Source organism: Bactrocera dorsalis, chromosome 6 (genome assembly GCF_023373825.1).
Source record: "Bactrocera dorsalis isolate Fly_Bdor chromosome 6, ASM2337382v1, whole genome shotgun sequence".
NCBI lineage: Eukaryota > Metazoa > Arthropoda > Insecta > Diptera > Tephritidae > Bactrocera > Bactrocera dorsalis.
This window is the reverse complement of record NC_064308.1, coordinates 38,596,366-38,608,652: the sequence shown is the minus strand read 5'-3', so window position 1 is coordinate 38,608,652 and position 12,287 is coordinate 38,596,366. Positions and strand designations below refer to the sequence as shown.

At 36.3% G+C, this 12,287-nt stretch overlaps 1 protein-coding gene across 7 annotated transcripts in view; it reads left to right on the top strand.

Annotated features, from left to right (window-relative positions):
• The window catches only part of LOC105234225 (protein zntC), a 453,706-nt gene that overhangs the window by 122,595 nt on the left and 318,824 nt on the right, over nucleotides 1–12,287 (top strand). The window contains exon 3 of one of the 7 annotated variants that reach the window (XM_049460524.1): nucleotides 4,053–4,231. The exons of the other annotated variants lie outside the window; for them this stretch is intronic. Within the exon in view, the coding sequence (XP_049316481.1) occupies nucleotides 4,053–4,216 (164 nt within the window). The 3' untranslated portion in view covers nucleotides 4,217–4,231. Of the gene's footprint in view, nucleotides 1–4,052; nucleotides 4,232–12,287 lie in introns of those variants that run through there. 7 annotated transcript variants of the gene reach the window in all.

The following is a 12,287-nucleotide window of genomic DNA, read 5'->3' as shown; positions in this document are numbered from 1 at the left end:
ACTGTGCGGAGTAGGTGCAATTGACTTTATAAGTTTTAGTTGATCTGCGATCATAATTTTTGTGTCTTCATACTGGTCTAAGCAGTTTTCAAATTTGGCGTATGCAGACGATTTAAAGTTTTCTGGTAGATCTGAATCGTCAGTATCTACAATTGCGTCATATGCAGCTTGGAGACGTGTCCAAAAATTTTCAATCTTTTGGCTTTTTATTTCTAGCGCCGATTCAGAATTGTCTTGAATCGGCGATGAAGCAAATCGAGTACAGTACTTTATTAGACAGTCACTCTCAGATATGAATTTGGAGTATGATATGTCTTTCCCCCTCTTTTGTTTTGTAACACCTTGCTTAGAGCGTGTAGCTTCTGCCGGTGTACATGGACTTTTATCGTCAGAAATCATTTTGGGAATTTTCAAGAATTGAGATGTTTTAGATTCTTTTGAATCTATATTCATTTAGAGCAGTGGTTCCCAAACTTATTTTGTCTACCGCCCACTTTGAGGATAAATATTTTTTTAGTGCCCCCCTTTTTCACCTATTTAAAAACCACTATAACTTCTAATTAATTATTGTGACCTATATGTGTAACGAAGAATTCTAAGCGAAACTTTTACTATAACCAGCAACTTGAAACCTGAGCGCAATAGGTAACATTCAACGGAGCTTAGGTCCCAAGTTAACTCTTACGGGCTCCACCTGCCAATAAGAATGATTATTGAAACACAACTTTATAGTATTAAAACAGAGAAACTTTTATTAAAAATAAAACTAAAATAATCGATCCATATATAAAAACTAATGTGAAGGATGAATCTGATGCTGTTTAATAAGTTTGTTAATATCAGGTTCCAATTTACTCAAGAACAGTCGCAAGTCGCCACGTTCGGTTACCAAGCAAACGATTTCTATTTTTAGTAAGCAGTGTTGTCACAGCTCTAAATCCACGTTCACACAAATATGACAATGGGAATGCTATCAAGAATCGTTGAACGATTGACCACAATCCAGGGTACAATTGCGAGATAGATTTTTGTGTAGAAGCAGTTTGGCTGCGAAAGCAGCAACGACGTTTTTTGTTTTAATTAAATTTAGTTTATCGCCTTGCAGTTGGAGTTTCATGTCGTTGAACAATTTATACAGGTCTGTCATGTAGGCTATATCATTCTTTGATGTTATGAGCTTGTCTTGAAATTCTGTATCTATAACAGAGTCAAACAGGTTGTAGAATCGAGTCAGACAATTGCCTCTTGATAGCCAACGAGCTTCAGTATGAAACAACAAACGATTGAAATCCTCGTCATTAGTAACACAAAGCTGATGAAATAATCTATCATTCAAAGAGCTGTTGCGGATTTTATTGACTGATTTTGATGACATTTTGCAGTGATTGAAATAGTTTTTCACTTAAGTTTCTAGCAACTAAATGTTGTCTATGAATAACGCAATGTACACCAAGGACATCTGGAATTTTATTTTTTAAGTGCGCTATTAAGCCTTTATGGCACCCTATCATAGCCGGAGCGCCATCCGTAGCAATTGAAATAATATTTTTCAAAGGAATCTCTTTCTCATCGCAAAACTTTTCCAATATATTGAATATGGTTTCGCCTTTTGTATCGGTCTCTAAATTTCTAGCAAATAATAGTTCTTCACATATTTTCTCATCTTTAATAAACGTCACGTAAGACAACAACAATGCTTCATTAGTTGGTAAAGTGGACTCATCGAGCTTCTTCTCTAGGTCTCGAAAATATGATGCATTCTTGTCTCTCTTATCTGGATGCATTTTATTCAAATGATCTTGCAGTCTTGAAGGCTTCATTGCTTCATTCGAAAATGTTTTTAGACATAGAAGACACAAAGGCGAAGATGGGTTTGTGGGATTTTCAATGAATCCGAATTTAATGTATTCCGCACAGTATTGCCGTCTCTTCTTTTTTACTTCCGACATTGTTTTGCTTTGAGAAATACGTTTAACTTCGCGAGTAGTGCAAAGGAGGCGTAAGTAATGCTCATCTATTGCGCGCAAAACCACAAATGAATATAAAATAAATATTACATTGTTTATATAGGAATGCTTAAGCACAATCATTATATAGTAGTCCAAAATATGAATTCTTATTTTTCCTAGAAATGCATTTGTAAAAAAGGATCTTTCTCCTTTTCGTATTATCTTATTTTTCCCAGAAATACATTTGTGAAAAAAGGATCTTTCTTCTTTTCTTATTTTCCCCAGAAATACATTTGTAAGAAAGGATAAAAATCCTTTTTTTATTTTCCACATAAAAGATTTAAGGAGTTCAAAAGCTCAAAACGTGCGCTACATCAGCTCGAACCTACCTACCCTACACCTTTGCGCAAATGATTATAATATATTATGATAGCAAATGCCCACATACAGATTTGGCAATGGCAATAGCAATACGTTTGACAGTTAGTATTCTATAAATTCTATCCTGTCGAGATGCCCAGTAGTGAAACGGAGCGACCTATTGACATGATTTTCATTTTTTCTATATTCAATAAAATAGGACAGATATATGAACTACGCGGAGAGAAGTATAGAACCGAGTTTGAACAATCTTTTAATTCATATTAGTTGATGTTCACAAGTTGTTGTTGAGAGTCGAGAGCTCATGTAGTCGTTGTCTAAGAGGCCTCCTAGCTAAATAAAATTACAAATAACCCCCCAGGCCTCTACACAACGCCGCCATTTTCTTTCTGGGTCTATTATTATAATAATAATAATATTATTTTTTTTTTATGTATTGTGAGTATATTTTTGTTTTTGTTTTGTTTTTCGGATTTATTGGTATGCCCTCGTACCTATGTGCCGGAATGGGTCAATACCTTTTGAATATAAGTATGTATGTGTGCACGATATGTGCTTCGTATGCATATATGTATGTAAGTATGCTTAAGTTACTTAAATATGGTGCAAACCTGCTTGTTTTTGTTGTGCAAATACAAGGGGTATTGTTTGAGCCGGTTTCCAATGTGGACTTTGAATATTTATATGAATATTTATATATGCATATATGGTATAATAAGTTTTTATGTATTTATATAATAATTTTTTTTTCGTTTTTTTTTCTTTTTTTTTTCTTCCCGGTTGTTGTTAATTTGTGTTAGCAAATTTCTGTAACTCTCCGTTTATTTATTTTCCAAAATTGTATCACTTTCCAGTAAGTTACTTGTCCTACGTACATATATGTCGTATATACTATGTAGACATGCAATTTATTTAAATCAGTGTTGTCCAACGTGACTGTGTGCACGTTATGCTTGTGTTGGTTATTCTAGCGTCAACTGATCGCAAAATTCTTCTTTGCTTGCCTACGAAGTTGAATACAGTAGCACAATCGTGCTTTCATAGACACTTGTCGCGACATGTTGGTGTGAGGTGTCTGGCACTGTCCGTGCGCTATTGTGCGCATAGGCCGTGGACAACGCTGATTTAAATACACCCAACTCTTTTTTTACACGGTTTCTTTTTACACGGAATTGAAGTTACACGGTGAGAAAAAATTTTTATTCGTAAAAATTTCTTAATCTACTACTGTTTTTAAATCACTGTCTTGTAATTATGTTTGTTTTTACCACACTTAGCACCATTGCTGAAATGAACATACTTAGTAGTAACTGGGAAATCCCCTTATTCTATAACTCTTATCTACACATTTTGTTCGCATGATATTTACATTGCTGAAATGGATATCTCCAGCGAATATACCGACTTTAGTCCAGTTCGTCACAAACAATGGCGCTTGTTATCAAATAATAATAATAATTATGTACCAATGTTAATAGTTTTTCCTTATTTCTATTCTAATTTTTCTGTGCTTAGTTCTGGATTAACAGATTTCTTTTGTTTTTTGCTTAATCTACCAATTTTTCACCTGTATGAATTATGTATTTTAAGTTTTAATGCTCAATAAAACATCATATGAACATACAATTTGTATGCACGTCCGAAATTGTATAGTTTCCAACATTTTTTACACGGTTTTTCGAAGTAAATATAGCTCTTTATTTAACCTTACACGGTTTTCAGATGACATGGAACGTACGGTTTTTTTTACACGGATTTCTGAGGAACGTATCTACCGTGTAAAAAAAGAGTTGGGTGTACAATTTATTGTTATAATCGCGGTTAGAGTAAGTGCCGAAGGAAAGTTGGTTAAATTGGTAAGTGAAGCGAGATTTGCAGGTAGTTAACTTCTGCACTCAACACACATGTGTGACGGTATGTATATACTCGTATGTGTGTTCCTATATTTGCCTCTAATAAATTATGATAAGTTTGTCTGAACCGTATTATTAGTTAATTTCCAAGTTATGAAAAGTTGGTTTGCATGTATATATGTATGCGTGTTTCAATTTATAAACCATATATTCTGTATATATGTTTTCTTTTACTTCTCGTTTTGTACCTTTTAATATGCCTTTTGCTTATTAGTGCAATTCGCTTGCTGCTTTAATTGCTGCTTTAAAAGCAGAAGGGGTGCCGGAAAATATTGCAAGTAGAAACTTGGAAGTTTTTGTAAGGTTTTAATTTGTTTGGTGTGATTGTGTTCACAAAGAAAAGCATTTATAGGCAAATAGTAATTTTAATACACGTATGTATTTCATCAACTTTAATATCGGTATTTTGATACACCGATTAAAGTTATACCAGAGTTATAATTGGCAAACTAGTTTTTTAAACATACATATGTACATGCATATAAATAAAAGGTGGAAGCGATACACTTACCCTTTTTCGCATCAAGGAAATTTTGGGGGAGTGTACTTATTGTGGCTTGCCCTAATGTTTGTTGCCTTGTGCTTCTTATCCCACTGCTCTTAGTTTGCTCCTATTTTCTGGTGTGCCTTATGTAAGTGCTTTTGTGTATGTTGTCTTGTTTTTATTATCCGCGCCCGGTGGTGTGATTTATTTAGTTTCTCGCCCGGTGTTGTTGTTGTTTTTGTTTTCGTTTAGTCCCTTCTTTTTGGCGCGTTTTTGTTTGCTTCACCTTATAGATATATACATATATATGTGTTTATATATCCGACCTGTGTTGTACTCCACTAACACTTTATAATATGCCAATTTTTTTCTTTATGATTTTTAGGTATTTTTCACCCCACTGTTTTCTAATTTTTTTTTTCCACTTTAATAGTTTGTAATGGGGTTTCGTCCATAGCTGAGGTATGCTCAGCCGCTCCAGGGTCAGCCTTGGGACCCATGAACCCTTAGCAAAAAAGAGACGAGTTTTATCCTCGTAAAGTTGTATGCACACCCCACCCTTATGCGGACAGCCAGACCAGCGTGATGTATACAGTGGTGATGAAAACGAACGAGATTGGCGAGCCAGGCGTTGACGCTTGTTGAAGCTGGCACGGTGATGAAAACGAACGGGATTGATGAGCCAGGCGTTGACGATTGTTGAGGCTGGCACGGTGATGAAAACGAACGGGATTGATGAGCCAGGCGTTGACGCTGGTTGAGGCTGGGACGGTGATGCCTTTTCTACGCAATGCCTGCGGATTCCCCCAAACCAGCAGAGCCATTGCGAGCACTGGCATCACCCCGCGGTGATGTTTTTTCTACGCAATGCCTGCTAACTACCAACTCCTACTGTAAATAGCAGAGCCATTGCGAGCACGGTCATCACCTTACGGTGATGCCTTTTCTACGCAATGCCTGCGAATTCCCCCAAAATAGCAGAGCCATTGCGAGCACTGGCATCACCTCGCGGTGATGCCTTTTTTGCGCAATGCCTGCGAATTACTAAAAGGCTAACCAGTGAAAAACGCAAAATCGTGGGTCGTGTCAGCTGGCACGACCTATCTTATGGGCGCGCAATGTAACTGAACAGTGAAAAACGCCACTCCCTTCTCTCTGGCGTGACGATGACGTGAGAATCCGCGACGTTTGGATTTTTGCCGTCGCAAACGTCGCAGCTGATTGCTCTCTCACAACGCAGGGTTGCCAATATCGATATACTGCAGTAATTATCAACTTTTATAATTCAGTCTGTTCAATATGTTTGAAATTTTCTTAAAATAACTCAAAATCAGAGTCGAATGTTATTATTTATAAATATATAAACTATTTTCAATAGTTTGTTTTCAGTTTTGATATTTTATATTGTAAAAAATTGTAATTGAAAACAAAGATGTGCTCAAAACTATATATGCGTATTGGGCAATGGCAACATTGTTCAAATGAAAACAAAGCAAAGACGGCTGATTTCTGCGTTTTTACCACGTTTTTGACTGTGCACACATTTTGCCGATAAGGAAGGAAAGGAAGGGAGTAGCGTTTTTCACTGGCTAGCCTTTAACTCCTACTGTAAATAGCAGAGCCATTGCGAGCACTGGCATCACCCCGCGGTGATGTTTTTTCTACGCAATGCCTGCTAACTACCAACTCCTACTGTATAGGGCAGAGCCATTGTGAGCACTGACATCACACCGAGGCGTGATGCCTTTTCAACGCAATGTCTACCCAAAACTACCTACTGCTACTACTACTACTTCACTTACCCCTGCCTATTGCTGCTGGTTGCGACCGTCCTCGCTGGAGAGCTGGAAGAAATGATCGCATTCGGCGTGAAGTGCTTGCTTATATACATTGTATAAACCTACAAGTAACCAAAGAATTAGCTGTTTTCCAAGAATTTTTCACAGCGGAGATCACCTGATCGAAATCTGCCTTTTTTAGGCACAGAGATGTAATTAGAAGAATGTAGTCGATCAACTTTTTTGTGAAAAAATATTTATAACGGAAAACATTAATGAAAACTTCCAAGAAATCATTTTAAAACTTCACTTTTTTATAAAATCACGGTTTAGGACACATCTTGTTCACTTATTTATATTATGTACATATTTATATACATACGATAATATTATGTACATAATTATATTATTTTTATACATAAAACTCACCTGGACATTTCCCCTTCTGATGGGAAGGGATACAGCGGCACCCCCAAACTGCAACCAGCAACACACTTTCTGCAAGGCATCCTATACGAAATCAAACAACAAATATTAAAAAATTAATTAATTAATTAAAGTTACTATACTTACATACGCTGAATATCTCTTTGAAAAATGTTTTAATTTCCTTTAAAAACCAAACTTAAAATTACTATTGCAATTTTTGTGAGCTTCTTAAGCTTAGAAAAATGTCCGTTGAAATGATTTGACACATTACACCGTTGCACGAAATACATAGTTTTACACAAATATTATATAAATATTTTTTTATAAAATTGGAAACATTTAATAATATATTGATACAATAATTAATATTTTGGACAAAACTGATTAAATTTAATATTTAGGAATTTAAATAATCGAAAAATATTGGAATATTTAATAAAAATATTGTTAAAGTTATAAATTTTAAAACCTAACACGGCAACACACTATATCATATTTGAAGCATTTGAACGTTTTAGTAGTAGAATATTTGGGGGCAACCCGTACCAAGTGACTAATTAGTAGCAGAATACTTGGGGGCAACCCGAACCAAGTGCCTAATTCGTAGTAGAATATTTAGGGCAGGGATGGGCACATTAGCCCTCAGTGGCATTTTGCCCGTGCGGGCACGAGTGCACATTTTGAGGGCTCGGTGAGGGGATCATCGCGGGCAAACATAAAGAGGGAAGTGAGAGCAACGTTTTACCACTCCATATTTACAAATGAGAGCAACGTATTTTCCACCACCATTGACTGATCTATCACATGTACAGTGGTGTGAACAAAATAGAAACAACCATAAGGTGTTGTGAAGTTTTAAAATATGCTGTTTTCTTATTAAATAAAATTGTTTTTAGATACATAACATAACATATATATATTTTTTCCTAACAGTGATTAAAATTTCCCACCATGCAAAGGTAAATAAAAACAAATTTTAATGCGAAACTCTAAACTCTGCAAATTATGTTTACCCCTTTTTGTTCACACAACTGTACAATTCCGATATGAAGTATACTTCCACCCTTAAATTTGTGTCCAATGTCAGTATTGCCGCAACCACTCTGCGATGAACATCAAGTTACGGAGGAATGTAATTCATTTTTTTCGCAATTTTTCTCAACTTGTTATGCCCTTCTCTCCGTAAACTGATATTCCCCTCATCTAGCCCCCGTGCGCACTTTGCTAATTTTGCGGGCTAAAAATGTGCCCATCCCTGATTTAGGGGCAACCCGTACCAAGTGCCTAAATTGTAGTATATTTTTGCGTATGTGTTAGTGAAAAATTAAGGATTGGTTACTTGTAGGTTTGTACAATGCTTATATAGCAGCATAGCGCAGCTTTCGTCAGTGTAGTGGGGTGAGTTGTGTGCGTAGCTTTGGTCAGTGCGGTGAGGTGAAGTTTAATACGTGCAGGCTAATTCTGGCATGGTGGAAAGCTCTGCGTTGAGGTCTGGTGAGGGTTAATGATGTACAGTGTTGAAGTAATGCATTGTAAGGTGGTGAAAGCCACGTTACATGTTTTAAAATATGTGTTTTAGTCACCGCACTTTATTTAATTAAAAATTTTTTATTATTATTACTTACTTTTTTTTCCTTTTGTTTTTCTTTTTTAAGGTGCCTTTCTGTAGCCTCGAAGGACCATGATTTAATAACTGGTGAACTCACCTTTATTTCCAAAACTCACTTGTTAGTCTAGAAAGTACAACGCACAGAACGGGTTTTCTGGATTTCAAATTCACACTTCTATTTTTATTTCTGAGCTCACTTTTGTTATAAAGAAATATCGCTCAGCACAGGTTTTTTTTTTTTGGATTTACAGATTTCGGAATTCTATTTTATTTAATTTTACATATATTTTTCGAATGTTCTAAATTGCTCGAATACCCCAATCGGCAGCGGAATCGATGAACGATGATGTACGTGGGAGGAAAAAAAACGATGCTGCGAAAGCGTATGCGCAAGTGCACGGTGGTTACCACTACAGGAGCAAAAAGCGAAGTGTGTGCGGCTGGAGTTGTCCGTCCCTTTTTTGTGTTCTAGTTGGAAGTGTGGTGTCATGTTTGAGTGTATTGGTGTGATGTGTAGTGATGTGGAAGGTGAGTGTGGTGTGCTGTGATGATGATTTTGTGTGTTGAAATGTGGTGTGGCTGTGTTTCATGACAGGGTAGGCCGAGAGTCATTTAGACAACGATGATGAATAAAACCTAACTCTGAAAAATTACAAGCAATAAAACAGTATCCATTACCAAGCAAACCAAAAGAGATCAAAGCTTTCCTAGGTCTCACAGGTTATTATAGAAATTCATTCACAACATTGACGTCATTGATAAACCATTAACTATTTATTTTAAGAATACCTAATTTTAAAAGAAAATTCGTATTAACTATAGACATGAGCAAAGTGGCTTTAGGAGCCATTCTCTCAAAAGATGGATATCCTATTAGTTTCATTAGCAGAACCTTAAAAGAACACGAAATAAATTACAGTCCACTGGCACTGTGCATAGTCTGGGCATTATTTTCTAGGAAAACATTTCGAGATAACATCCGATCACCAACCACTTTTGGTTAACGAGATGAACGATTAGACTTTCGGAGTTCGACTTTGACTTAAATACATAAAAGGCATAGAGAACTTTGCAGCTGATGCCTAATCCAAGATTACAAACCAGAACACTGTCCTGATCAATCCGTCATAGATATTTATTTCGTTTTCACTGGTATTGTAGATATCAGCTCAACCCGTCATTTCCGTTGAAGTGTTCGCAGACTTCTCCTTTTTCTGATTTTTAGTTATGTGTCAGTGGGGTTAACTAGGGTACTGCAAGAGTCGATAAACTCTATTATTTCTAGGAATATAATCTGGATCTTCCTTTAACTTTAATGCAACTGAGTGGTATTGAAACCCGTTCTAATGGTACATGTTAAGCCTTTGGAATATTATACCTAAGACAGACATGTAGTAACAATAGTTGGTAAAATTTTAGTTTGAATGAAAAAACGAAAATTCCTATGTTAAATGTATGGAAACCTAAAAAAATGGCGACCCCTTAGAGTTAAGCTACAGCGCCTGGCTTGAGGGAGGATTTTTTGTTTGTCAATCGCAAACATTTGAGGGGGTAAGAGTTGAAAAAAAAATTTAAAAAAAATTTTTTGAAGCACCCACTGTTCTACGAGAAAGCCTGAAACTTTATAAAAATCTAGCATTTGGAAATATATTTAAAAATAACCAACACTATAAGTATGTGGAAGATGTAATTATAATTGAAGAGAAGAAGATAATTATATTAAATTACAACTATGTATATAATTATATCGATATGCTATACATTGCAAATAGTTCATCAGGTTCCAGAAACCGAATTAATTTCAACAAACCGTGTGTCGGTTTTTTCAACAAATCGGTGTCTGTCCCTGTATTAAAACTAAATTTAACTAAATGATGTTTTCAAACTTTTTTTGATAAATCCAATGTTAAAATAATAAAGAGAATGTATACTCTCCGGAAACGTTATTTAAATTTATAGCACAGAAAACAAGGAGGGATGAGCTATATATTATATATTTTCAAGGGAAAACTTTTGACGGAAATTCTGTTATTTTTCCGAAAGGGAAGAATTCGCACGGTGCCATATCGGGTGAATACAGGAAGTGGTTAACGGTTAAAATGTGATTTTGGTCAAGTAATGGGTCACAAGTGTCGATCGATGAGACGGCGCATTATCGTGCAACAAACGCCAACTCTCATCATTGCGATATTCGGGCCGAACACGTCGAATACGGCGCACCAAACGCTTCAAAACTCCAAGGTAGAATACCGCATTAAAGTTTTGGCTGGGAAGAACAAATTCTTTTTGGAAAATACCTTTGGAATCATAAAAACAAATCAGCACTGTCTTTACTTTTTGACTTCTCCTTTCGCGATTTTTTGGCTTTCGGCTTATCCGGTGCGTTCCATTCAGCGCTCTAGCGTTTCGTTTGGGGATAATATTGGAAACACCACGTTTCGCCACCATTCACAATATTGTATAGGAAGTTTTTGTTCTTTTTGACCTCTTTAATGACGTCCTTCGAATGTTGGATTCTGAGCAATTTTTGGTCGTCAGTCAATTTGTGCGGAACAAACCGTGCATACACCTTAGCCCAAATGTTCCGTCAAAATACGATAAATCGATGTTTTGGAGATGTCCACTTCCATTCCCAAGAATTTCGGCTGATTTTTCATGAATTCACGCACAGTTTCGATGGCATTTCCGGTGATCACGGATTTTGATTGGCCCACATGTTGATCGTCATTTATGTTCCTACAACCACTTTGAAAACGTTGAAACAACTCGTGTACTCTGCTACGGCATAGGCAATAATCGTTATAAACTTGTTTCCTCAATTGAAATGTTTAGGTAAAAGTTTTACCAATTTTAAAACAAAATCTAATGTTGGCTCTTTGTTCGAAGCTCATTTTCGCACCACACAAACATACTGACACTTAGAACGCAATAACTTCACTTCCAATCAATGAAATGTCATGAAATTCTCACTGATAGCAGATTCTAACACACTAGTCGAGATGATAATGATGGCGCCACCAGGGGCGACTAGATGCAAAAAGTCCTGTTTACTTTGGAACGCACCTTGTATAAACAATTTAGTATGGGTCTAAACCAGTGTTGTCCAACGTGACTGTGTGCACGTTATGCTTGTGTTGGTTATTCTAGGGTCAACTGATCGCAAAATTCTTCTTTGCTTGCCTACGAAGTTGAATACAGTAGCATAATCGTGCTTTCACAGACACTTGTCGCGACATGTTGGTGTGAGGTGTCTGGCACTGTCCGTGCGCTATTGTGCGCATAGGCCGTGGACAACGCTGGTCTAAACTAATCTATCATTAGTTGCGAAAGGAACATGATATTAATTATTAATTTTCCATGAAGCAATATGAACCCTGCTTAGACCTTAATCTACGCTAACAAAAAGGTTGTTGTTCCCTTTTTGACCATTGGGAAGGAGAAGACGTGCAGAAGTGCACAACGGTAAAAATACGTTGGCGCAAATTTACCGGCTACAAAAACTACAAGCGCGGTAGCCCATTTTCACTGGTCGATATTATTTCTCTTTTCCGTGACACAGCTGAATACAGAGATATATTTCGTCGCTGTTAATTTTTAATATCATTCGTTTTAAATTGGAAGTTAAAATTGTTTTTATTAATTTCAAAGTGCATTGTGTGATAGTTAATTTTTTGAGTAAATTGTTTCCAAGGTCAATTGTATGTAGTTGGTTGAATCAACAATATCAACAACAACAACAAAATA